Consider the following 26,115-nt stretch of genomic DNA (forward strand, 5'->3'; position numbering starts at 1 on the left):
AAGAATAGAAGAAGGACCTGCACAGCGTGGTGAATCCAAAAATTAATGCTAGTTGATGGTCTGTGGCGAGCTACCAGGGATGACGCTGTCTGTGCCAATCAGCGTAAGTGATAAAGACTAATACAAAGCTCTCTCCACTTGGAGAGAGACTCTCCGGTGCTCAGCATTCAAATGACAATGAAGTCTAAAGGTTCAAACCAGTTCACCACGCTGTGCAGGTCCTTCTTCTATTCTTTGTTAGTACACTTGTTTCTGTCCCCAGGACTTAGCACGCTTCTCAGATCAAAATTAATTACGATTCCGTTTCTAACATGACCGAACTCAAGGCTGACACTTTCGCCTTTACGGCTGGTGACGCAGATAACATTTATGGAATGATCCAGGAGGAAGTTGTTTCTGCCGCCAACACCCGCAGCGCAGAGAGCAACATCAAACAACTGCTCTACTTACTCAAGAAGGAGTCTAATCAAAAACTTCATGCTTGCACTCTCGTGCGGTATCACCGAGCCCAGCGGATCCCCGGGGCCTACGGGTACCCGTCAAACCATTACTATGTAAAAATAACGTGAAGTTTGTTGAGCGATGGTTCGCCATCCTCAACAAATGTTCGCTTGATTTGATTCTCCTCATTGTAGAGGAACTCGCCAAAACACTTGAAGATTTAGCCCAGGAAATTAAAAACGGACATATAGTGGCAAGAAGAATACTGAAAGGGTCAACAGTTTGCTGACACTTAAACATTTAAGCTATCAATATAATTCACGAACACAGAGATGAGCTTGTAGAATGCATGAAAACTATTGCAGAAAACAGTACATTTGATTCCATTTCTGTATGTGAAGCAAAGGGTTTTATCAGAACTCTAGAAGGCAGGACGTTTATTTTTTTTTCTATTTCGTTCCACAGCATAATGCCCCATGTCAATATTTTGTACAATCAGCAGGTCCAATAGGCTGCTCCATTTCTTGTCCAATTGGATACTCATCTCTAGTTGGTTTCTCTCTTGGGCAATTGTCTGACACCATGCTACGTTGATGCCAAAGGGCGGGCCAGAATTTGCTGGTGCGCTGTGGCCATCAAGCAGAGCTGCTGTATTCAGCACTTCACCCTTCTCTCTTCACCCATGCCCATGCTCTGCCTGCCCACAACTGAAGCAAAACAGTATGCAACTAGCATGCTTGTTCCCCCCTCACAGCATCTTGCGGGCAGCACTTCTCAGGGGGGGAGTGGTGGCCCTTGGTAGTATTATTCTTCACCCAGGGTGCCCTTTAAAAACCTCTCTGGACTGATTGGTTCAGTGTGGCAAAGTATTAACTTACAACGACCCACAAAATTATAAATCAGTTGCCAGAAGTCACTGTCAAGTCACCCTGCAAAGTCATTAGATATCAGATATGTTCTACGGGGCTTCCCCTTGCCTCTACCAGCCTGTGTATAATCACTTTAGCAACTGAAATGCGCACAATCAGCTCTTGTCTCTTGAAAAGTCATGCAGCAAGAGTATCAAGAGTAAATGGGGTCAAAGCAATCTTCCGCAAAAAAAACAGGGGGAACTTCCTTCACACAAACTGGGCATGGGTCTTCTTTCTTAAAATCACTTATCATAGAGCTTAATCCATGGAGAATTCAGCACCACCTTCCATAGGAATTAAGAAATACTATGAAGCACGAAAGAGTCAATCTGCAGACCCCAGGTAATCTAGCACCTGTATGTGATTATTTGACACAGATGACACCCGGCAACAGTCTAGCTTCAATCCAAATTTTGCACCCTCTAACGTTCAGTACACCAGCCAAAATTATAAAACCCCTGCCAGGGGAAATTGCTTATTTCATCTAGAGGCGGGTGTCTGCTGCCCCCTCCAGCGCGGAAAAGGGGCACGGAAAGGGCTCCAAGTGCTTGTGTAGAGACTCCAAAAGGTGCCCGAGTTCCATTGATATGCAGGCTAACCATCAAGTCATTAACCAGGTGGCGGAGGACCTGCTGACATAAACTCTACACCCCTTATCTCCTGAAGCCAAAATAATATCAGGCACAACATGCAAACTCCTATAAACCTCGCTAGTGCCAACAACAGATATTAGCCAGGGCTTCAATGAACTTGCATCCCTCTGCAGCGCCAAAACAGCCAAACCAGCCAAACCAAAAACCAAGTGTGATATTGACATCTTCTGCTCCCCTAGTGCGACCACCAGAGTGCTTGCCCAAGCCTCAAAACCTGTGTCATACACACTTCCAATACCAGTAAATACAACTAGAAATTTTTAGAACTGGGGGTCTCTAGTTGGCTGAGGTAGGTACCTTAGTCCAAATAGGGAACCTTGCTACTAGTCAGGAAAAGGAGGGACACGCTCTTAGATACCCCTGCTCACCCTCCATTAGCTTGGCACGAGCAGCCAGGCTTATCTCCAAGGTAATGTGTAAAGTATTTGCAACCACACTCCCAGTAACACAGTCATAACACCACAAATGGACACCACACTGATTTAGGAAAATAGCGGTATCTTTATCAAGAAGAAATACGATGAGACCAAACAATAAAAATATCTAGTATATGCGTATTCGTAATATTTCACTGGGCCGGTTATTAGGCCAACAATTACGATGATCTAATGCAGTCCTAATGCAATGCCATGCAGTACGTAATGTAGAAATAAGACAGTCCTTAATGCAAGTACTAATGTGGTTCGTAAAACAAGTAATAATGCAGTCCGTAATGCAAGTACTAATGCGGATCGTAAAAGCAAGTAATAATGCAGTTCGTAGTGCACGTACTAAGGCGGATCGTAATACAAGTAATAATGAAGTTCGTAATGCAAGTACTAATGTGGAACATAAAAGCAAGTAATAATGCAGTCCATAATGCAAGTACTAATGTGGATTGTAAAAGCAATTAATAATGCAGTTTGTAACGCAAGTACTAATGCGGATCGTAAAAGCAAGTAATAATGTAGTTCGTAGTGCACGTACTAATGCGGAACGTAAAAGCAATTCTGCACCAATCGCGGTGCTAGTGAAGGTCTCTATGCCACTCCTGGCTGACTCGTGGTCAGCGACTGCCAAAATATGCCCCAATACTGTTATGAAGGAAACAAAGTGCAGCTCCACAATCCGACCCTGGTACTTGCACTGCTAGGCGAGTACGGGTTGCGATACTGACTTGAGCGGAGGCTCGCGCTGCAAAGATGGGAAAGGCCGAGAGCAGTCTCTTGTAGCACGCACTCTGCCTCAGGGGCGACACACGCATGCTCGCTGAGCATTACCTGGGGGTGGGGGGTGCAGTCTCTCCCTCCTCTCCTTGCGGCTTGGGCGTCACGCTGTGCAGCTTCGGGTTGGCGGCGGCTGCTCCTCGCAGAGAGAGTCGGGCTACCAGGCAACGTCCCTTAAGCTGATTGGTTCCCGGCACGACTCTGTTGATCTTGGACAAAGGACCTCAGATCCACGATGGTGAAGTTTGTCAAGTCTCTCCTTGGCAAAGGCAGGCTCGAGCTGGCGGCAGTGATTTCTCAAGGCTCCCCCTTGGGACGACGGTCCGGGTCTATGGCGATAACGATCACAGCACTTCTGGTCACGCTGTTGATCGAAGCAGAGTGCAAGACTGCTCCGGGGCACACGGTCATGGGACAATTTTCACGAAGGTCTCAGGCCATAAAAATCACACGCACACAGCATTGCTGAGACACACTTGGAAACTTTGATGTTCCTGAGTTTCCACAACAGGGGGCCAGCTCCTCTCGGGCCCTTGGAGACAAGCTACTTCAGGACATAGCACACAGCAAAGTCCTTTCAAGCAGGGGGACACAGCACACAGCCAAGTCAGTTGCCCTCTCCTTAGTCAAATCAGCAAACTGCAGGCCAGCCACAGAACACACAGCAAGGGCAGACCTTCTCTTTAGCCTCTTCAGCTGTTCTTCTTTGCAAGAGGTTCCTCTTGATTACAAAGTAGTTTCAATCCTTTTTCAGGCTTGAGTTCAGGGGTTTCAGCTCTCACATTTATACCCCTAAATGCCTTTGAAGTCTATGTGTTTAGGGGGCTCTGAGCCTGGTCCAAACCAGTTCCGGGTGTCTTCCTGCCAGTGCACATCTTCTTTCTTTGATAGTGAGGGGTGGGCCTCAGACACTCCGCAGGAGGTGGAGCCATTTTTTTGTGGCAGCAGCACAGCACTCTTCGCATCAAAGGGGCTACTCCTCCCACCACACCAAATGCAGGCCCGCCTGTTGCTGTCTCACCTACTCTTATCTGGTATCAGGACACTCCCCAGACCCTGTCACAGCCAAACCCAGATAGTCAATACACAACCAGGCAGAGGCACACAGGCTGGTTAAGACAAGAAACCAGCCACTTCTCAAAGTGTGGTTTCTAAACACACAATTTAAAAAACATCTTCACAAAAAGATGTGTTATTACATTCTGAGTTCAGGCACACTAAACTCCATCTCTCCATTTTCTGCCTGTGGGAAGATATGCTGGAAACATTGGACACAGCATTTTCCATTTTGTCCTACGGGCAAGATAGCCTTGCAACAGTGAAAAACGAATTTTGCAGTATTTCACTGTCTGGACATGGTACACACCTCAGTACATGTCCTACCTTTCACATACACTGCACCCTGCCCAGGGGGGTACGTGGGGCCTACTATAGGGGTGTCTGATGTGCATAAAAAGGGAAGGGTAAGGCCTGGCAAGAGGGTGCACTTGTCAGGACAACAAGGCAGTTAACAAACTGCACGTAGGCACTGCAGTGGCAGGCCTGAGATCTCTTTTAGGGCTACTTGGGTGGGTGGCACAATTAGTGCTGCAGGCCCACTAGTAGCTTTTGCATTACCAGCCCTGGCACACAGAGTGCACTTTACTAATAAGACAAACATACCAATTATGGACAACCAATTACAATAACACTTTATACAGGAGGCACTTGTACTTTGACACTGATCAGCAGTGGCAAAGTGCCCAAAGCATCTAAGTCGGCAACACAGTGTCAGGAAAAGATCAAGGAGCAGGCAAAAAAGTTTAAGGAACTTTAGCCAAAAGGGCTAAGTCCAACACAACCCCCTCCCAGCCTAAAGCTAGGGTAGGCCAATTAACTACCTTGATGGACTCCCCTGCTTGGGCCGATAGAACCCAGACGCAGGCCTGCTACCACAGGGACAACCTCCCGTTCTATGCCTTCCTGACCCCAGGGGGTTCTCTCGGTTATAACTCCCTGGGCCAACTAGGCTACTCCACTGATACTTCCTAGCAGTTTGGGGCCCTCTGGGGGTGCTTATCCCTTGCCAACTCCCACCTGGAGCGGTACCCCTGGAAGAGCCAGCGGCCAGGGCACTGTTTACAGTTATCCTGCCAATCAAGTTAGAGGCAGGGTTATCCTGGTGACTTCTATGGGACCCAGCCCTTCTGGCTGGGCCCTGATCCACGGGTTTTCCTACTGGGGAACACATCCCCCTCTCAACCTTCCATTTAGACTTCAGGGCCTGCCACTTAGGAATGGCACCAACAAACTTCAGGACCGTGGGAGCTCTGGTTACAGATGCCCCATGACCTCCTGACGATAGGTGTTCTTCCTCGCACAGCTGGCAAGTAGACTCTAGACCTCCAACCAGGTGCTCTCCTAAGGAACCCTCCAGTCTCTGGGGTAGGGCTGTGGACCCCCTGGGATGCTGCTCACACTCCCTCCCTCTCCTTTGAGACAGGGTGCTAGCCTGCACTCCTCCCATTACTCTGGGACCTGACTACGCGAATCTCCCCTTCTTCCCTCCCACGGGACCGGAAGATCTCTGAGTCGCTGGTGGAATTCCCCCTTTTTTTTTTGCAGTTTTATATAGCGCAAAGTAGACCCGAACCGAATCGGGTATCAGAGCGCTTTACATAGCACCAGTTACGTTACATGAGGACACACATTCATTTTAGGCACGGAGAGATTAAGTGATTTGCCCAGAATCACAGGAGGTTTTGGCATCAATACTGAGACTCAAACCCAGATCCCCAGGTCCTTAGTGCCTCTTCAGACCCTCTGTCCCTTAACCAGAGGTCTGTCTCTGGTACAAGCTCCTGGGAATCAAAGAGCTCGTACTCTAACAGGTGTTGGCGCAACTCTGGAGAATAATTACTGAGCCGGGCTCCCTGGGGCCCAAATGGAGCAATCCCTTGATATCATTCGCAAGGCTAACCATCACCCAATCATCCAGGTCAGGTGTGTACGCATTCACACATTCCACCCAAGTACTGGATTCTAGTTTCTTGAAGTTCCTGAATTTCTGCCTGTACTGTTCAGGAGTGAGCCCATACCTGATGCATGAAGCCTCCTTCATGTTGGCGTAGGTCAGGGTTCCCGCCCTCTATAAAGGTGGTAAAACATCCCTCCCAGAAGCCTCAAAGTGTTTCCATAGGCCAGCCCCCCAATGCTTTTCAGACACCTCATTCATCCTCAGTGTGATCTTATATGCCGTGAACCACACATAAATACCATCACCCCCTTGGTAATCTCGCACTAAGTGTTTGGGAATGTGCACCTTACCTGCTGGCACTGGCTGTGCGCTGCCACCATGCAAACTGGACTCCACCTGTTTAGCCTTAATGTCCAGTTCCCTCATGCTTAACTCTTGAGGTAAGATAATCTTTTTCTCTTCCTCACTTTTCACTTTCAATGAGCACCTTTTTCTCATCTACTTGAGCCTTAAGTTCTAAAACCTCCAACTCATGCTCTCTAACCCCTTGGTTTTCCTCCAGCTCTTCTAGGGAAATGCTCCTCCCTGAATGGTTACTACCAGCCCCTAAGGTTGGTCCTTTCACCGCAAATCCCGCGGACCAAATCCATTCCCTGGGTCTTCCTCGTCCACCTCAGCATCAACTGTCTCCTGAGCCTCTTTGGCTTCCCACCAGGCCCTCAAGGCCATTTGCAGCTCCTCCTTCTTAGTGCTACTTTTCATGGGACATCCCAAAGCTCTGCAGAATTACCTCAATTGATCAACTTTGTAGGTAAGCAATGCCTCAATGTTGAATTTCAATTCTGCAGCCTCACTGGCTACTTGACTCCTTTGAGACATGATGTGTGGCTTAAAAATAGAACCAAAAAATCAAAAACACAATATGTGGTTGCGTTGTGGTCTTCCCTAAAACTAGTGATGTACACCAATCACTGTGAGTCAGTTGCAAATACAAGTTCAAATACCTAACCACTGACCACCAATGTTAGAACTGGGGGTCTCTAGTTGGCTGAGTTAGGTACCCTAGTCCAAATAGGGACTGTTTCTTCTAGTCAGGATAAGGAAGGACACACCCTTAGATAACCTCTGCTCACCCCCTGGTAACTTGGCACGAGCAGCCAGGCTTATCTCCAAGGGAATGTGTAAAGTATTTCCAACCACACTCTCAGTAACCCAGTGATAACACCACAAATGGACACCACACTGGTTTCATAAAAAATAGCGGTATCGTTATAAAAAGAAATACGATGAGACCAAACGATAGAAATCCAACATATGCGTATTTGTTATATTTCACTTGGCCGGTTATTAGGCCAGCAATCACTTGTAGGTTCTTGCAGTGTCAATGAGCAATTCGCGATCTCTAATGCAGTCCTAATGCAATGCTCTGAAGTTCGTAATGCCGTTCGTAATGTGGTAATAAGACAGTGCTTAATGCAAGAATCTGGCAGTTCATAATGTAAGAATAATGCGGTTCGTAATGCAAGAATCAGGCAGTTCGTAATGCAATAATAATGCAGTTTGCAATGCAAGAATCAGGCAGTTCGAAATGCAATAATAATGCGGTTTGTAATATTGGCTGACAGGTTAAATGGACCAATGGCGGAGTTGATCCACACGGATCAAAAATTGTTTATTCGGGGTAGGTCTTTGAAAGAGCTGTCCTTCTCGATGATAGATTCGATTGACCTGGCATCCGTTTATGAGCTTCCACTTGCGGTTATAGCTTTAGACGCTACTAGAGCTTTTCACCGGGTAAATTGGGCCTTTTTGCGGACTGTGGCAGAATCTGTAAATCTTGGCCAAATATTTTGTAGAACATTGTAGGCTATCTGCAGGACCCCAAGAGCTAGAGTGCTAGTTAGTGGCTCCTTGACAGACCCGGTTCCTATCAGCAGGGAAACGAGACAAGGGTGTCCCTTATCGCCACTCTTATTCAATGTATACATTGAGCCCCTAGCCAGGAAAATAAGGGAGAATTTGGAGATTGTACCTTTTCAGTATGAGGGCTGGTGCCAGAAATTAGAACTCTACGCTGACGATATTCTCATTTTTTCGAATAACCTACAAAACACCCTAAGCCGCATTACAGCACTAACAGACTTTGGAAAAATCTCGGGTTATGAAATAAATGGGAATAAGACAGAGGTCATGACTTGGAATTTTCGAACAGGGGAAGCACCCAATAGGGAGGCAATGAGGTATCTGGGAGTCATGATTCCACAAGACAGCCCCAAATTGACTAAAGTGAATCTGGAGAAGGCAAAGAAAGAGATCAGTGGGCTCTTAAAAATGTGGGCACACCTCCAGCTTACCTTACTAGGCCGGGTAAACCTAGTAAAAATGATGATCCTCCCAAAATTAACTTTCTTGTTTGACACCATTCCCCTCCCTTTTGACAAGGAAGCGCTTAACAAGCTGCAAGGTCAAATTGGTAGCTTTATTTGGTCAAGCAAGGGTCCCAGAATAGCCCGGAAGATATTGAGGAGGAGGGTGGAAAAAGGGGGCATTGCAATACCAGATCTGCTATTTTATTAATGAGCCTTTTTATTAAAAAATGGGAAAATGCTGCTGAACACACCCATAATTTCAGAGATTGGGAGACTGCTGGGAGTAATGGCAAGGCCGGAGCCAGGGGGTAGTGTCAGCTTTATGTTCAAATATGCAGACCCTAAATATTTTAAGAAAGTCAGGCTAAAGATTTTGAGAGGCCTGGCTGAGACCTGGTATAGAGTCAGAAAAGCCTTAAAAATACCATACTTCAGTCAAATGGCTCCTATATGGGACTCACATGGCTCACCGGTCTGGACAAAAGATGCACTAGCTCGACCTTTGAGAGAGGATGGCCTAACGAGGTGGAACCTAATCACACAGGATGGTCTTTTAATAAGTTGGGAATCGTGTAACCATCTCTCGGAACAACAAATGTCCAGATTTAAATACATAGTTGGTTTCAAGATCCAGGCACAGTGATAGGAAGATCAAATGAACTGGAGGACAGACTTCTGAATGAACCTGGACTTCAAAAGGAGCTTGTAATAATATACTGGCTGATGGTGGAACTGGAAGATGGGGCCTTCATATTGCCAATGGAATTGTGGGGAAAATGCTTGCTGGAGTCTTCGCTGGAAAATAAGTGGCAAGTATCAATGGCTGTTATTTAAAATAGTAAAACCAGCACACCGAAGAAGAAATCACCTTTTCTCCATTCATAGAGCCTACTGGATGCCACAGAGGTTGTCAAAGTTCGGGAGCAGAGGAGGCGTGGTCTGTCTTAGGTGCGGCAGTCCAAGTTTGTAGAGTGTCCGGAGATTCAGCCTTTCTGGAATGATGTGAGTAGCGTTTTGTCTACTTTGCTGGATACGGACATTAAGGTAAGCGTCTTGTTTTTTTTTTTGGATGCGTAGACTCCCCCGCAAGTATAACGGATAACAAAGTAAGGCTGCTTTTTTACTGTATTCTGTTGGCACGTAGAGAAATTTGTAAACAGTGGATAACTGTATCCCCTCCAAAGCTCTATTAAATATGTTGCTAGCCTAGACATGAAGGCCTTCAAAAAGCATGAGTTTTGGTCTCCCTTATTAGAGTGGTGTAAGCAATAAATGAATAATGAAGTCTGATGATTTCGCCTTCCTTGCCTCCTCTGGCCATTTGGTCCCCCCCCCCCCCCTTGATTCCCATTCTACGTTTCGGCGCATGAGGGAGAGCAGGGGAGTGATAACAAGGGAACATAGGATGGAGGACGCTGCTTCAAATAAACGAGGGCGCAAAAGGTTAAAGCCAGTATCCTCCCTTTTCTATCTCTGTCTCCCTGCTTCCTGCACAAAAAGGCCCAATACTCTATTCACAGGTGCAAATGGAATGGAGTTTTTTAGAGGCAAATGAGTACAAACATTTTACAAAAATAAAATAAAATAATGCGGTTCGTAATGCAAGAATCAGGCAGTTTGTAATGCAATAATAATGCGGGTTGTAATGTAAGAAGCAGGCAGTTCGTAATGCAACATTAATGCAGTTCGTAATGCAAGAATCAGAATGTTCATAATGCAATAATAAAGCATTTCGTAATCTAAGAATCAACTCAGGCCCCCCACTGGCCCCAACGCCAGAGACAATGGTCATAAGCTTCAAGGGGTGGCCCCGGTACTGCTGGGCTGGTATAGGCCGCTCGGGGACTCTGTGCGTCTAACGCAGTGCAGTGGGAGAGAGCTCGGAGCACTCCTGTACTCCTCCTGCACGCCTCCCCAGGCCACACACGCTTGTGGCTCCCAACTGAATCCAAGTCTTACCTGGGGGTGCGCTGCCTCGCTCTCTCTCTCTCCCCGATTGTCAGATGTCCTGACGGGCGTTCCCGATCATGTTGCGGCTCTGTTGCCAGGCGATGCTGTAGCCAGATGGGTTACGGTGCTGCTTTCTCCTTCGTTGACAATCTTGGGCAGATTCCTCGCGGTGAATAATGATCACAATCCCTTTCACCTTGCAGCTTTCTTAGCTTCAAGAAATCCTTTAGAATGTTGCGGCTCAGGCCTCAACACACACACACACAGCCTCAGTTACGATGCTGGCTCGGGCCACAAACAGCAATACAGCAGCATAGACGATGTTTCACGCTGCGGGGGCAATGCGATCACGGGGCACCTCGTAAACAGTACCATGGACCACACGGCAGACTTCCAGAAATCCTGTAGCACGTTGCGGCTCGGGCCAGTGATGGTCATTCTCACTCACAGCCTCAATTACGATGACGGCTCATCCACAAATAGCAATACAGCAGCGTGGACGATGTTTCATGCTGCGGGGGCAAAGTGATCATGGGGCACCTTGTACACAGTACTACGGATCACTAGGCAGTCTCAGGTGTGCAAAAGCACCATGCACCAAGCGTCGCTGAGACGCAGTTGGAAACTTTTATATTCCTGAGTTTCCACAAGAGGGGACCAGCTTTCCTCGGGCCCTTGGAGACACGCTACTTCAGGACACAGCACACAGCCAAGTCCTCACAAACAGGGGGACACAGCACACAGCAAAGCCCCTTGTCCTCTCCATAGTCAAACCAGCAAACTGCAGGCCATCCCCAGAACACACAGCAAGGGCAGTCCTTCGCTTCAGTCTCTTCAGCTGTTCTTCTTTGGCAAAGGTCCCTCTTGAGCACAAAGTAGGTTCAATCCTTTTTCAGTATGAATTTCAGTCTTGAGTTCAGGGGTTTCCGCTCTTACGTCTATACCCCTAAATGCCTTGTAAGTCTTTGTGTTCAGGGGGCTCTGACCACGGTCCAAACCAAACCTGGGTGTCTTCCTTCCAGTACACCCCCTCTTCCTTTGATAGTCAGGGTCTGGGACCCAGACGCTCAGCAGGAAGTGGAGCCATCCTTTAGTGACAACAACACAGCCCTCCTCACATCCAGGGGTCTACTCGTCCCCACACATCAAAGCAGGCCATCCTGTTGCTGTCTCTCCTACTCCTCCCTGGGTTCAGGACACTTCCCAGACCCTATCACATCCAAACCCAGGCAGGCATTATACAACCAGGCAGAGGCACACAGGATGGTTTAAGACAAGAAACCAGCCACTTCTAAAATTGTGGTTTCTAAATACACAATTCAAAAACCATCTTCACAAAAAGGTGTGTTATTAAATTCTGAGTTCAGGCACACTAAACTCCATCTCCATCTTAGGCCTATGGGAAGATATGCTGGAAACATGGGACACAGCATTCCCCATTCTGTCCTATGGGCAAGATGACCTTGCAACACTGAAAAAAGAATTTGGCAGTATTTCACTGTTAGGACATGGTACTTTTTACACACTCTGCACCCTGCCCGGGGGGGGGTACCTTGGGCCTACTATAGGGGTGTCTGATGTGCATAGAAAGGGAAGGTAAGGCCTGGCAAGTGGGTGCACTTGCCAGGACAAGGCAGTTAACAAACTGCGCGCAGGCACTGAAGTGGCAGGCCTGAGATCTCTTCTTAGGGCTACCTGTGTGCGTGGCACAATTAGTGCTGCAGGTCCACTAGTAGCATTTGCATTACCAGCCCTGGCACACATAGTGCACTCTACTAGGGATTTTAATAGTAAGGGAATCATACCAATTATGGACAACCAAGTATCATAAAACTTTATACAGGAGGCACTTGCACTTTGACACTGATCGGCAGTGGCAAAGTGCCCAAAGCATCTAAGCCAGCAAAACAAAATTCCTCACAGCATCAAAAATAAAGGAGGTAGAGGCAAAAAGTCTGGGGTATTCACGCCAAGAAATGACAGGTCTAACAGGAACCACCAATTCATCCCTGGGTAGTCTCCGAGTTCACAGCGATTCTGCATATATGATCTCTGATGGGGGCCATTTTGGGAGCATATGCAGAGTAAAACTCCACTGGTAGACCATCAGGTCCTGGAGTCTTACCTGTGGCCATACTTTTAATTGCCATCTGAATTTCCCGAGACTCAATGGGGTGACCTAAGGTCTCCTTTTCTTGTAGGTCGAGTGTGACTAGTGGCAGCTGGGACAGAAAAACTCTTTGTTCTACCTGTGGGACCTGAGAGGGTGCCTCGTATAGGGATTTATAGTAATCACGAAAGAGGTTGTTGATACTCACTGGGTCATGGACCGATTGATTCGATCTAGTTCGCACATGGGTAATCAGGGAGCCCAGCGTTTCCTGCTTAATCAGCCATTCTAGCAAGCAGCCAGGTCTCCCCTCCTCCTCATGCGCTTTACCAAGTAACCCATGTAATCATAACACCCCAGCTTTTCAAGGGCTTGGTAGTACAGTGTCTGCGTTTCCTTCAGTAGCTCTGCCGTTCGGGAGCCTGGCCCAGCATGTTGTCTAATTTGTGTAGTTCGTCTTCTAATTCTGTATTTCCTGGTGTAGTTTTCGTTGTGCCCCGATAGATTGTCCCAAGCAAAGGCCCCTTGTGACCACCTTGAATGCTTCCCATTCTACCAGTACAGTGGAGGCTGTGTGTGCATTAGCAGCAAAATTTGCATCTATGGTAGAACCCAAGAACTCCTTAAAACAAATGTCTTCCAGCATTTGTGTGTTAAGCCGCCACAATGGGACCTGTGGGCGCTGCCCTACAGGTTGAAAGGTCATCAGCAAGGTGCTGTAATTAGAAAAGGTGCATCCCAGGTATTCAGTGTGAGTGATAGTATGTTCCAGGCTGGAGAAGCAAAGAAATTTATCTATCCTTGTATGCAGTTGGTGTATTGAGGAGTAGAACGAGTGGTCTCTGTCCTGCAGGTGTTGTGTACTCCAGATCTCTTCCAACCCTAGTATCCCATCCAATCCCTAAATCCCATCGCTGTGCAGTGGGCCTGGGCTCCTAACAGTGGGGGATGTGATAGGTCCAGTGTGATGTTAGCAACACAACACAATTGAAGCTACCCCCCCATGATCTTGATTAGGTGCGTATACACAGCCGAAAAAAATCTTTTGCCCATACACTATCCCTTTCAGGAATATATATCTGCCTTCTCTATCTATTACTGTATGGTTGGGCTCAAAGGCTACCCCCGCTAAGACCCAATTTAGCACCCCCCTGGTGTATGCAGAGTACGATGACGCAAGTAGTTTCTCAGTTTTGCTGTGTATAAAGTGAGTTTCTTGAAATAGAGCAATATGCACCCCCCTCCTCCACAGGTACCTTTGTATATTATGCCGCTTTGTAGCAGTCTCCATCCCTCTAATATTCCATGTCATAAGTTTCAGCATGTGGTGTGTAGGCATCATTCAAAGAAAAACAACCTCGGTCTCTGTTTCCCACCCATCTACCGGCCGACCACAATCTCCCGTGACTGTGTAGCACCACTCCTGCAACAAAACATAGGAAAATCCGAAACAAGAAAAGCCAGGTAAATCCGAACTCCCCTTCCCCCGAGCAGTCGGCCAATGGCCATCTGTCCAAACTGCAAACAGTACATTTGACTCAGCAGAAGGCCCCACCTAGTCTAGGTGTGGACTTCTGGATGGGGGTAGGCTTTTGATCATGGCTCATGAGAGTTCCACCAGCCCACACCGGCCCGAACACCAGTAGCTTTTGCCCTCTGAACTTACTACATCTGCAGAGCGGTCCAGTCCATACTAGTGCCTCACTCCAACTAACAGGATCATCCGCTGATCTTGGGTAACCTGTGGCAGCAAAACACTGCCTGCCTGGGACAAGTCTATCTTGGATTCCCAAGACCCTTTCCCTGAGGGCGAACCAGCCTCTGATCCTGACTCTGTAGGTCTCATGATCACAGCCAACACTTGGAGAGCAGCAGCTATTACTTTCTCTGTTTGGGATGGGCTCGGCATCTTAGGAGGTCTACGTTTAGACCTCTTTCAGGTCTGCTTCCTAGCGGGAAAGTCTCGACTTACCACAGTAGAGTCCATCTTTGAGGATGGGCCAACTGATCTATAGCCTTCAAGCCACTCTCAAGCCGTGTCAGGATCATCAAAGATGTGAGTCTTCTCATCCAGGGTTATGTGTATTCTAACCGGGAATATTAGGTAATATTGCAGGCCTTCATCCAGAAGCGCCCTCTTTACTTCTGTGAACGAGGCTCGTCGCCGCTACACCTCAAGGGTTTAATCAGGGAAAATTGATACCTTACTATTATCGATCACATAAGGACATGCGGTTCTTGCTTTCTGTAAAAGGGTATCCGTGTTTCTATAATGCAGAAGCATTGCCACCACTTGGCGCGGCGGGTGCCCCATTGCTAATGAGCAGACAGGGACCTGGTGAACCCTCTCAAGAGTGTAAAAAGCAGGGAGATCCTCTGGGGCCACCACTGTGCAAAGCCAGGTCTCAAGGGAGGGTAGAATATCTTCTAACCTTCACTCTGGAATACCAACCACCTGGATATTATTCCTTCTATTGCATCCTTTGGCATCCTCTGCCCTACATTCTAGTGTGTGAACCCGGTCTGTGAGTTCCTTGACTGTGTGAGCTAGTGCTTGTTGCGTAGGTTGGAGCTCTCCGGCAGACGTTTCCACATTCCCCACTCTCTCCACCAATTTGTGGTGCTCAGTTCGAAGTAACCCTAGACCCACTAATACTGTACTAATGTCTTGGTGGAGGGTAGATTTAGTATCTGCAATGGCCTCTTGTATTTTGGCCAGTTGTTGTTGGACCGGGTTGTTTCCCACTGGGACCTCTGGGTGGTGGTCGGGGGCATCTTCCCTACGATCCATTGTTGTTCAGGTCATTCTTGCCCTTGGTTTCCCCATCTTCACCAGCATATGCTTTTTAGGCGCTTCCACAAGTAGCACCTCAGGGATAAAACGAAGATGTCAGGCCACTGGTTTTCCACTTTATCTTGTCACCTCCTATATCAGCCAGTAGCGCAACAAATAGTGAACCAGTAGCAATACACTGGCAGCTCCCATGTGCCAAGTTCCTCTGTTGACCGGGGGGTCCTCCACACCCCTCGGGAGCAGTTCAATTACAGGAGTCTGACAGGTCACTTCTCCACTCCAGACACTCGAGTGCTGCAGGCCAAAGGAGAGGGGGTGGGGAAAACCAGCAGGCCAGTGAGGCGGAGCCCCGTAGTGCCGTGGCACCATCCATAGGGTACTCCCAGACCATCTTTTAGCACAGGTCTCCGCCGGCCCTGGTAAGGCCTCAAATTAGGACCACTTCATTGTAAAGTCCACATTTGTAAAGCGCACAATCACCCGCAAGGGTCTCTAGGCGGTGGGGGCCGTCGGGAAGATTAAGCAAGCTATTGCCCAGAGTCACATGGTGCTGGGCTAACCTGCCGGCGCTGGAGCCGGGGATCGAACCGTGGTCTCCAGATTCCAGCGTCAGTCGCCCTGGCCGCAGCGCCACACCTCTACCTAGTGGACATCATGTCGATGGGAAGGGGATTGAGAACAGAAAGGAGGGCCACCTGCAGTGCCCCCACACACAGAGCAGCCTTCAAGACAACACTGGGCTCTGGTCCAGGCCCCGGGTTCCCACGGGCTCAGTGTAGTCTCAAGAGGCCTCAGCAGACTCCCACTCCCGGTGGTGCAAACTCTCCACCCGCCCCGGCACACCAAGGGATCTTCATGTGCTGCAGCCACTATTCTTACACAGGGGGACACCTGCCAAGACACTTCCATGTCCCGCATGCTGCCCGGATATGGCTGTCCACCCCCAGCTCTACAGCAGGCAGCAAGGAGATTTAGTGATTGGGGACACAACCCCGAGGGCCTAGGTCCCATGATCGGTGAGAAGAAGAGGGAAGACTCCTTTGCTGTGGCCCACCAAGTACTCGCTTGCAGCGGCAGCCGGCGGAGCCCGTGCCATCTCAGATCATGCGGGGATTACACAGGATCATCTGAGGGCTCAACCCTGTCATTGTTTCAGCCTAGGATCACTCAGAGCAGCAGCCGACCCATGAGGGCCCCGGCGGTGGCAGTGCTAGAGCATCGTTTTATTTTTTGTTTGCTGGCTCTGCACCAGGCAGTCGGGTGGCACTCCTACGCCACTGCAGAGGAGCCACCACTGATAATGGGAGCTTTATTTGTACAGTGGTATCTTAAAGTAGGGGTAATAATGGTAACATAGACAGTGAATGTTTGTACTTTACGTTGATTTTTCTTACAGATCACTTAGTTAAATATAGTTCTCTTAAATAGTGGTGGGCACATATTTCTCTTAAATAGTGGTGGGCATATATTTCCATGGCGGTCATTGTTAAAATGTGTTTAATGTAGAGAGATTCTTGGTCTAGCATTAATAAATAGATTGACTAAACCCCCCTAGTCACATGCATGCTAGCAAAAGAAGAGGAACACACATTGAAATGCAGGCCATTTCCAAACAGTAGAAGCCTATTGCCAGCATTCCTATGAGTTTAGGGTGGACACCACACACCTAAGCAAGAAATATTGGAGACAGGGTTCTCCTTAGAAATTCAATGAGGGCCTTGTTAGGAAGGGGCTGCTGATTACTTGATATCCTGAGCTGTGCGTGTTTGTTAGATGGTGAAGTTTGAGGGGTGGGAGTGCAATTTCTACTATTCAAGTGAGAAAGTGTGAAGGCAGGGCCTTTCCTTTTGTGTGTCTGGTTACTGTTACAGGAAGGCTGAGTGACAGTCGGAAGCAATAATTTACACTTCATTGTGCATATGTTGTGGGTGCTGCCTTCAGATTGGAGAAAACCCTAATGCTACCTGTCCAGAGAAGCACTACTCACACAAACACTAAAACAGACTGTTCTCCTGCATCTCGTCATGATCATCAGAGGGAAAGGGGATAAGCATCTCTACAAGAAACATTTAAAACAAAACATTCCTGTTTCCTGGTGTCCTTCCATCAAATTTTTTAGGAAAATAAAACATTTTTATTATAATTGTATTTTACCCTGTGGGTGATGGTGGTGTATGTGTGTGTTGTGGTGTTCCCATGGCCTACAGTGTTATTGCAACACATGTAAATAATATTTTCTTTTCATCCACTGCATGCCTCCTCTCTCTGAGCTCGGCCTACTCTAAATCACATGTATGGTTGCCTTAATCCCTATTATTGTATCAATACAAAATTACCCACACCTCATTTCTAAGGTCACAACCTCCTTAAAAAGTCATACCCACTGAAACCTAACAACACCTAATCTCCAGTAGCTCATCTATTAAAACCGTCAACCAGTCAATGTATTCACATACCCGCACCATCCACTTAAGAGCACACCTATCTCCTACTAATTTAATCTACCACACTGAAACTGGTGGAAACTGCATGGCCAGGCTTCCTTAAGGCTGCAATACTAATCCCAATAACCAACGATAACAAAAAAAGAAAATACTACTAACCCTGGGCTTTGGAGCAGCATGCTGCCCGGCGTAAAGCACTACAGCAGCTTGTTAAAGATAGTAAGTGCTATATAAATGCACTTACATTATAAACACAATTTATAACGCACACTAATAGTAATACCATAACTCTCAGCGGTTGAGCAGTTGATTGAAGCTCATACAGGCTGCATAATAATTCCCTTTAATTGCTTGACACGCTCCCATACGACACAACTGCTAATTGTCATGTCCATCACCCTGTATTGGAGCAGTCCATAGCAAATAAACCTCCCATAGCCAGCTGATCATGCACAGATTATCTGAAGAGACCTACCACATACTGATGGCGAATGGAGGGCTTTATTTTAGTCCACCACTGCTGTTCCCAAATAGCTACATACTATGATTGTTTCCTGACAGCTGATAACATTTTGCAAAGGCAGACCTTTGGGTATGTCTTTCTCTTTTCTGGCTTCCAGTTTTTGGAATGCACTGCCACCATTCCTTCGATCAATTTCTAGTGAAATCCTGTTCAAGGCCTAGCTGAAGCAGTGATGTTCGGTGAGCTGTATCTCTGATCCTGCCTGACTTACATAATAATAATAATAATAATAATAAAAGAATGTATAAAGCGCCTGGTTATGCCAACCGGTATGTGTCCCAGCGCTGAGGTAAGAGGAGGAAGCAGAGCCGGAAAACATCGGCCTAAATCAATACAACGTTATTAGCATGAAAACAGATGAGTTTTAAGATCCTTCTTAAACTTCATCTCGGATGGTTCCATCCGGACATAAGCGCCAGGATGCTTCTTTTGAAGCAGCAGTTGCACTCTACAAATATCTTTTCATTCAATGGCTCTCATACGTGGGAGGATTTTAACAAAGTCCATCCAGCTTCTCAGGACCATAAACTTGAAACAAGATATCTCAGAATGGACAACATGAGCAGTACCCAGCAATATAGACAATGAACATAAGAAATACCATAAATGGACCCTCAGAGCTGCACACCTGTTTTCACAATTTTTCATCCATCACACTACTAAAGGCTGCGACCCATGAAATTATAACCACACCTCGGTTTTCAGCACTCAAAATATGGAGTCCATTTCCACACAGGACCAAAACAAAGACAATACAATTCCGACCACACATTCTACACTGTGTAGCATGCTACCCATGTAGTCAAGCGCTTCAGCCCCACATGGGGTAGTAAGCACTCCCTCTATAAATATTGCAATCCAATGCAGTAGAAGGGTCAGTAAGCAACTAAGACAATATTCAAACCTATGCAGCTAGGAGTGAGTGTGTAGTAAGGAAGTAACTGCCTGTCCAAACTTCTAATGTGAAAGCCTGCTGGGGCAAAGGCACCCGTAGAACATCTGCCCAATGCCATCCTCTGCTGTGTGACATCCAGCAATGCATTCTTTTATTTTTTTTGTCTAGGAAATGAGCCAAAAAATGCTCAACGTAAAGTACAATTGCTTCATGAAAATGACAATGTACATGCTCAGTTCCTGGAAAGAATGAACCTGGGAGCCAAGATTCGAGGCCAGAGGCACACAGGAGAGCTGGGGAGGGGGTAAGAGGGAGACGTGAGGAACATGTGAGCTCTTAGGTCGCAGGTAGCAGGCTTCAAGAACAAATGTGTGCCAGTTTCCTTCCCTTGAGGTGACATTGAAGAGGCAGAGATTAACGAGGAGGGGAAGCAGAGAAGGGCTGCTCTGGCAAGGGGGCAGGCATATGACACTTGCAAAGAACATGATGAATGATCACAGCTTATATCTCTTCTAAGCACTTCATAATTACAGATAGACACACGTATACATATATCATCCTTTCGCAGAAGGGATTTGCTAATTGCCTAACCCATCACATTACCACCTCTCAAGAGACTGAAAAGAACTAGTCTGATCTGATGCTGCACAAGAAGCTCTGGATTTCAGGCCACCGGGAAGTTTTGTCTCACCAGAAATATTGGAGGTGAATTAAACAATGTTTATCTGCCTCCATTATAACATTGCTCTGTGTGTTTTTTATCTTCCTGTTATTGCCTCGAAGGCTTACACTGTTACCTGCTTTTGAAATTTACCAATCACCTACAAGTTTCCGGCCATTTAAATGCTGCCAGTAGTTTTATTACATATGCACGTTAATTGCCTGGCACGTGCTAACTAACTTTTTAAATACGTCAAAACTGGCTTCTGGGTAATCAGCAGTGCCTGCCCTGTTTTTATTTCTAGCAACCAGACCATTGGCCCAAATCACAAAAACAATTCTAATTTTTGCCATACATAGCTGACACTCAAAGGTTTTTGGAAAGCACTGACATTACCCAGACTGGCACCCTTCACGGCACTATCTGCACTTAGATTGATTCATTTGTGTGCGAATTTCGGGGCGTATTTGTGAGAGCCCTGCGTCACTTTTGCACCATGTAAAATGGTACGTGCGTAACGCAGGGCTCTGAATCCAATTTATGAAGCCACGCAAATTCAACCTGCGTGGGGTTGAGTGACCTCATAAATCTTGAGTACGGCAATACAGCACAAATCGATGTTTCACCTTACACTGAGCACGGGAGGCATTCCATGGGTGTTGCAGTGGGTTTTCCCACGCAACACCCATGGACTTAGGCTCTGCCCCAGTTTTACAAAAACATGTAAACCCAGGGAAGTGCCAAATCAGCACTCCTCTTGGGGTGTGGTGTAACAAGGAGAAATATGTTTGTTCTCCTTGTTTTTAGGTCGAGCGACCTATCTCAATGCGCATGCGCATTGAGCGGGAGCGAGATATATAGGGGCTTATCGAGAGTTTACCTAACTGGCGATCCCACTGGCGATTCCTTGCAGTGCATGTGCTTTTTAGGTCATTGCGCAAGCGCAAGCCCTAAAAAGCGCGTGCACAATGCCACCAGCCGCCTGCCTGCCTGCCTCGCATTACCACATCAAAGGCAGCCCTCCCAGCGCATTTCTCACCCCCTAATTATTCACGGCCGGTCGGCCGTACTTTCAGTTTCACGGCCGCGTCTCAAGCATCTAAATATTTATTTCAATTGGAAAGTTGGAGCTTTTTCATAATTTTATTTGAATTCTAAAAGACAAATCAATCTGCTAGCCTCTTTTGGCTCCTGATGCCTGTGCTCGTTTTGTCGTCACAGACCGGCGCTTCATTTAAAGCCGCCAGTCGTCCATACTGGATTCTGGCTGCTGTGCTTGCTCTGCTTCCACAAATCAAGCCAAGTTACAAGCTTCATTTCTTTGCCTGTAATTTCACATTTATTTTCATTTATAGAGGTTATTTTTCTTCAATGTGGCTATTTAATGTGCATTTTTATTTTATCAGCAAGTTTATATTGTTTAATTTTAAAGGACCCCCTGAGTAGGTGCTGTGGACCCCACTTTAAAAATCGATTTTACATTAAGCAAATGATGCTCGAAATTCCCAAATCTAAAATAACCCAAAGCAAAAAAGTAAACCATTTCTTTTCTCTCCTACTCTGTGGATCTAATGTCCCCATCTCCGGGTGACACATTGCTTTGAAATGTTATAATCTCAAATATCTGTTTTTCTCTGTCAAATCCATCCCTACATTAATCTCCTTAAGCCTCGCGTTCCTTTTCTTCTTTGCCGTCAGATTTATCTCTCTGACCACTTGTAATTTTACAAATCAGCCGATCGATTCCAAACAGTGTTGGAGAGAAGGGTTATGTGGCGGATATTTCTGGCTCAGTAAAACATGCTGAATTTCTTCTGGTGTCGTTTTCGGACGCTGGGACATCATTCAGCAGTGCCGGCATTTGTCTGTATTAACCTGCGTGGAAGGGAGGGGGCTTTATTTTAACATCCAGCTGGGCAGAAACAAAGGCCTGATTTAAAAGACCATCAGCCCGTCTTTTGTTCAAGCCATCTGAGCCTAACACCTAGATGCCAGTGCAATGGAAGAAAGCAGAGACAGACAGCTAATTACTTCACACATACTTAAGCAAAACCTTTGGAGCCAGTTGTTTTAACTTTGTTTAACTCCCTACGAAAGAGATGTGCTTACACATTTTTAATCTTGCCTCCCAAAGCAACACAACTTAAGATACCACGCCCCCTCATGTGAGACCTTCACACCCTCATCGCCGCTCTCCCCGCTCCGCCCCCTCCCCTGCCCGCCGTGTCGCATTTCTCCTACCCCCAGCAATGCCCTCCGTCTTGTTCTCCTCCGTCGCTTGTTCCTTACCCCAGTTTCCCTTCCTCCTCGCCTCTCCTATTTCTTTATCTAAGCCCCTCGTATTCACTATAATACAGTCCACGTTGATTGAGCACAGGGTCAAAGAAAGGATTATTGTCATTATAATGGAAATGAAAACAAGGCATGCGCAACCCACCATCTACAACCCTTACATTAACATCGGTCAGTGATTGGTACAAAATAAGTACCCCTCTGTATATAATAAAAATGTCATGCCACATCCACCACCACATCCACCACCACATCCACCATCACCACCACATCCACCACCACATCCACATCCACCACCACATCCACCGCATCCACCACCACCACATCCACCGCATCCACCACCACCACATCCACCGCATCCACCACCGCATCCACCACCGCATCCACCACCACATCCACCACCACATCCACCATCACCACCACATCCACCATCACCTCCACATCCACCATGACATCCACCGCCACATCCACCACCCCATCCACCACCACCACCACCGCATCCACCACCACCACCGCATCCACCACCACATCCACCGCATCCACCACCACCGCATCCACCGCATCCACCACCGCATCCACCACCGCATCCACCACCAGATCCACCACCACATCCACCATCACCACCACATCCACCACCACATCCACCATCACCTCCACATCCACCATGACATCCACCGCCACATCCACCGCCACATCCACCACCACATCCACCACACCCACCACCACCACATCCACCACCACATCCACCACCACATCCACCACCACATTCACAACCACATCCACCACATCCACCACACCCACATCCACCACATCCACCACCACATCCACCACCACATCCACCACCACATCCAACACATCCACCACCACTTACACCACCACAGCATCTACCACCACCACCACCGCATCCACCACCACCACCACCGCATCCACCACCACATCCACCACATCCACCATCACCTCCACATCCACCATGACATCCACCACCACATCCACCACATGCACCACCACATCCACCGCATGCACCACCACCACATCCACCACATCCACCACCACATCCACCACCACATCCACCGCATCCACCACCACCACCGCATCCACCACCACATCCACCACATCCACCATCACCTCCACATCCACCATGACATCCACCGCCACATCCACCACCACATCCACCACCACCACATCCACCACATGCACCACCACCGCATCCACCAACACATCCACCACCACATCCACCACACCCACCACCACCACATCCACCAACACATCCACCGCATCCACTACCACCACATCCACCACCACCACCGCATCCACCACCACCACATCCACCACCACCACATCCACCACCACATCCACCACCACATCCACCACCACATCCACCACCACTTTCACCACATCCACCACCACTTTCACCACCTCCACCACCACCTCCACCACCACCACATCCACCACCACCTCCACCACCACCTCCACCACCACATCCACCACCACATCCACCACCACATCCACCCCCCACATCCACCCCCACATCCACCCCCACATCCACCACCATCACCACCACATCCACCACCACCACCACCACATCCACCACCACCATATCCCCCAGATCCACCACCACCACATCTATGTGTGTGTGTGTGGCTGTGTGTGTGTGTGTAGGTGCAAATGCAATGTTCTTGGATTTTCGTCACAATAAAATACACTGAAAATAATCTTCACAAAAGTTATTTACAAACGTTTAAGCTATTGCCATTATAAATTACAATACATTTTATTTAAGTATTAATTATTTACAAAATTAAAAGCCATTGTTATTTGCAATATCAATACATCTAAGTCACGTAAATACAACACACATTGCATTACAAATGCTATAGGTGTCACATTTGCGAAAGTTAAAACTATTGACATTGTAACTGACAAAGCTATTACTTTTGCTATTTTCAAAACCAACACATAAATAAAAAGTGTCATTTACAATACCAATTGCTCAAACTTTCCTAATGCGAGACCTATTGCATTTCCAATGCTTGTTTCCGCTTTCTATCTGTGCTGCATTCTGCAGCATGCATAGAAAGAGGAAAGAACCTCTATGCATAGTTTTTGTCCAGGATGGTGCCCCTTCCTGCAAAAAACGATCCTGCTAAAGGTTCTAGGCTGCCAAAACTGCACCAAATTACATAAATACGAGGCATTCCTGCCCTTATACTTTAGCGTAGGCCAGCACAGCAAGGTGCCTTGCTGCGCTTCTCTACACTAAACTCTCATAAATGAGGGACTTAGTAAGTGCAATAAAAGGGAGTCGGATGTTTTGTGAGCGGCACCCTAATGGCATTATTCAAAGGAACTTGGCCTTCATTTATGAGATTTTGGTGTAGGGATGTGAAGCAAGGCATACATTCATATTTACTCAAATTACTTTAATCTGACAATAAAGTGTTCCAATATTGATTCTAGTCCACACAAAAGAAGGGGTGAGGGTACGGACTCACCTACCCCGAACCCCCTGTCAAGACTTAGTACACCAGAAGTAGTAGGGAGTAATACAATGTTTATATCTCTTGATGGCACATGCTGTGTCTGCTAATACTGCCCTCACTCACACAAATGTGTGACATGCTTCATCATTGGGGTGCTTACAATACACCCCGGCGTCGCCACGCACAGGGTGGAGCAATAGGGTGGGGGAAGACAATACAACACAGAGAGAAACAGTCTATTTCACAGTGGCTGGGAACAACGGTAGTGAAAGTGCAGTGTTGTGTGAGTTAAAACTGGCTCGGAAGTGTTGCTGTGCCTAAGACTTTATTCCTGGACCCTCCGGCCAGGGGTAAAAACATTGGTGGTGATTGGGAGATGCTATGTGCTCCTACCGCCCCTCTTTTACTGCCAGGTGGTCGACATGTTTCGGCCGTATGTGTGTGCCCCACGTTTAGGGTCACGCCGGCCTTCCTCAGGACTCTACCTGTCCCAGTGTATTGACACTTTCATCTCCAGTAGAGATAAGAAGGTGTCTTAAAAACCTGGCGGTGGGCAGATGAAGGCGAGCAGCTTTGGCTGAGCACCACCCTTGGAGTAAGTGCGAATAGAGGGGGTCTCTCCTTGCCCGCTGCCAGTTCTAACTCGAAATAGGGGTAAACTCGTAATTCCACCACTTACAAGAGGAAATCCCTCAATACGGAAGAACAGGTTTTTAACCACTTGGCTGCTAAGGCACCTGATGATCTTCCATTGACTTTCCATTGAAATCAATGGAAAGTCCATGACGAGTTACCCTTGTCATTAGCGCTGAAGTGGTTAATGTTGGAGCTCCAGGCTTATAGCAGCCATTATAAGCCCGGAGCACTCCATTGTTTTCAATGGAGCTACCAACATTCCAATGTTCTAATAACATTTATATCACAGAATGAAACTCAGCACCACTGGAGATCAAATCTATTGCCCAAGACGAAATGAGCAGTGGCCTCCAAAGAAGAAAAAAGAACCACAGATGACACAAATAATTTAAAATAATGAATGTCGTTGGTCCTGGCATATTTTGGTGTGGATTCCCCTGACTTCTTTGCCTTCTGACCCCTGTTTTGACTGTGTGCTGAACTTCATTTTTGCTAGCTTTACGACCCTGTGTACTTTTTCACTGCTGACAAGTGATGAAGTGTATCTGCTCTGTGTCTAAAATATAATGCCATTTGGTTTCTCCATGATTGATTTGCTGATTTGCTCTTAGTACAGTGCACTATATGCGCCCAGGGCCTGTAAATTAAATGCTACTAGTTAACCTGCAGCACTGATTTTACCACCCACATGAGTAGCCCTTTAAAACATGTCTCAGGCCTACCACTGCAGAGCTGTGTGGCCAGTCTTAAACTGCCATTTCGACTTGGCAAGTTCACCTATTTGCCAGGCCCTAA

At 47.2% G+C, this 26,115-nt stretch overlaps 1 protein-coding gene across 1 annotated transcript in view; it reads right to left on the bottom strand.

Moving 5' to 3' along the window:
* Positions 1–733: 733 nt before the first annotated feature.
* Positions 734–26,115, bottom strand: part of LOC144752437 (uncharacterized) — a 59,611-nt gene continuing 34,229 nt past the window's right edge. The window contains exons 6-7 of the mRNA XM_078640367.1: positions 6,957–7,054; positions 734–830 (exon numbers count right to left, since the gene is read on the bottom strand). Of these exons, the coding sequence (XP_078496493.1) occupies positions 734–830; positions 6,957–7,054 (195 nt within the window). The remainder of the gene's footprint in view (positions 831–6,956; positions 7,055–26,115) is intronic.

The sequence above is a fragment of the Lissotriton helveticus genome, chromosome 5_1, assembly GCF_964261635.1.
Source record: "Lissotriton helveticus chromosome 5_1, aLisHel1.1, whole genome shotgun sequence".
Lineage (NCBI taxonomy): Eukaryota > Metazoa > Chordata > Amphibia > Caudata > Salamandridae > Lissotriton > Lissotriton helveticus.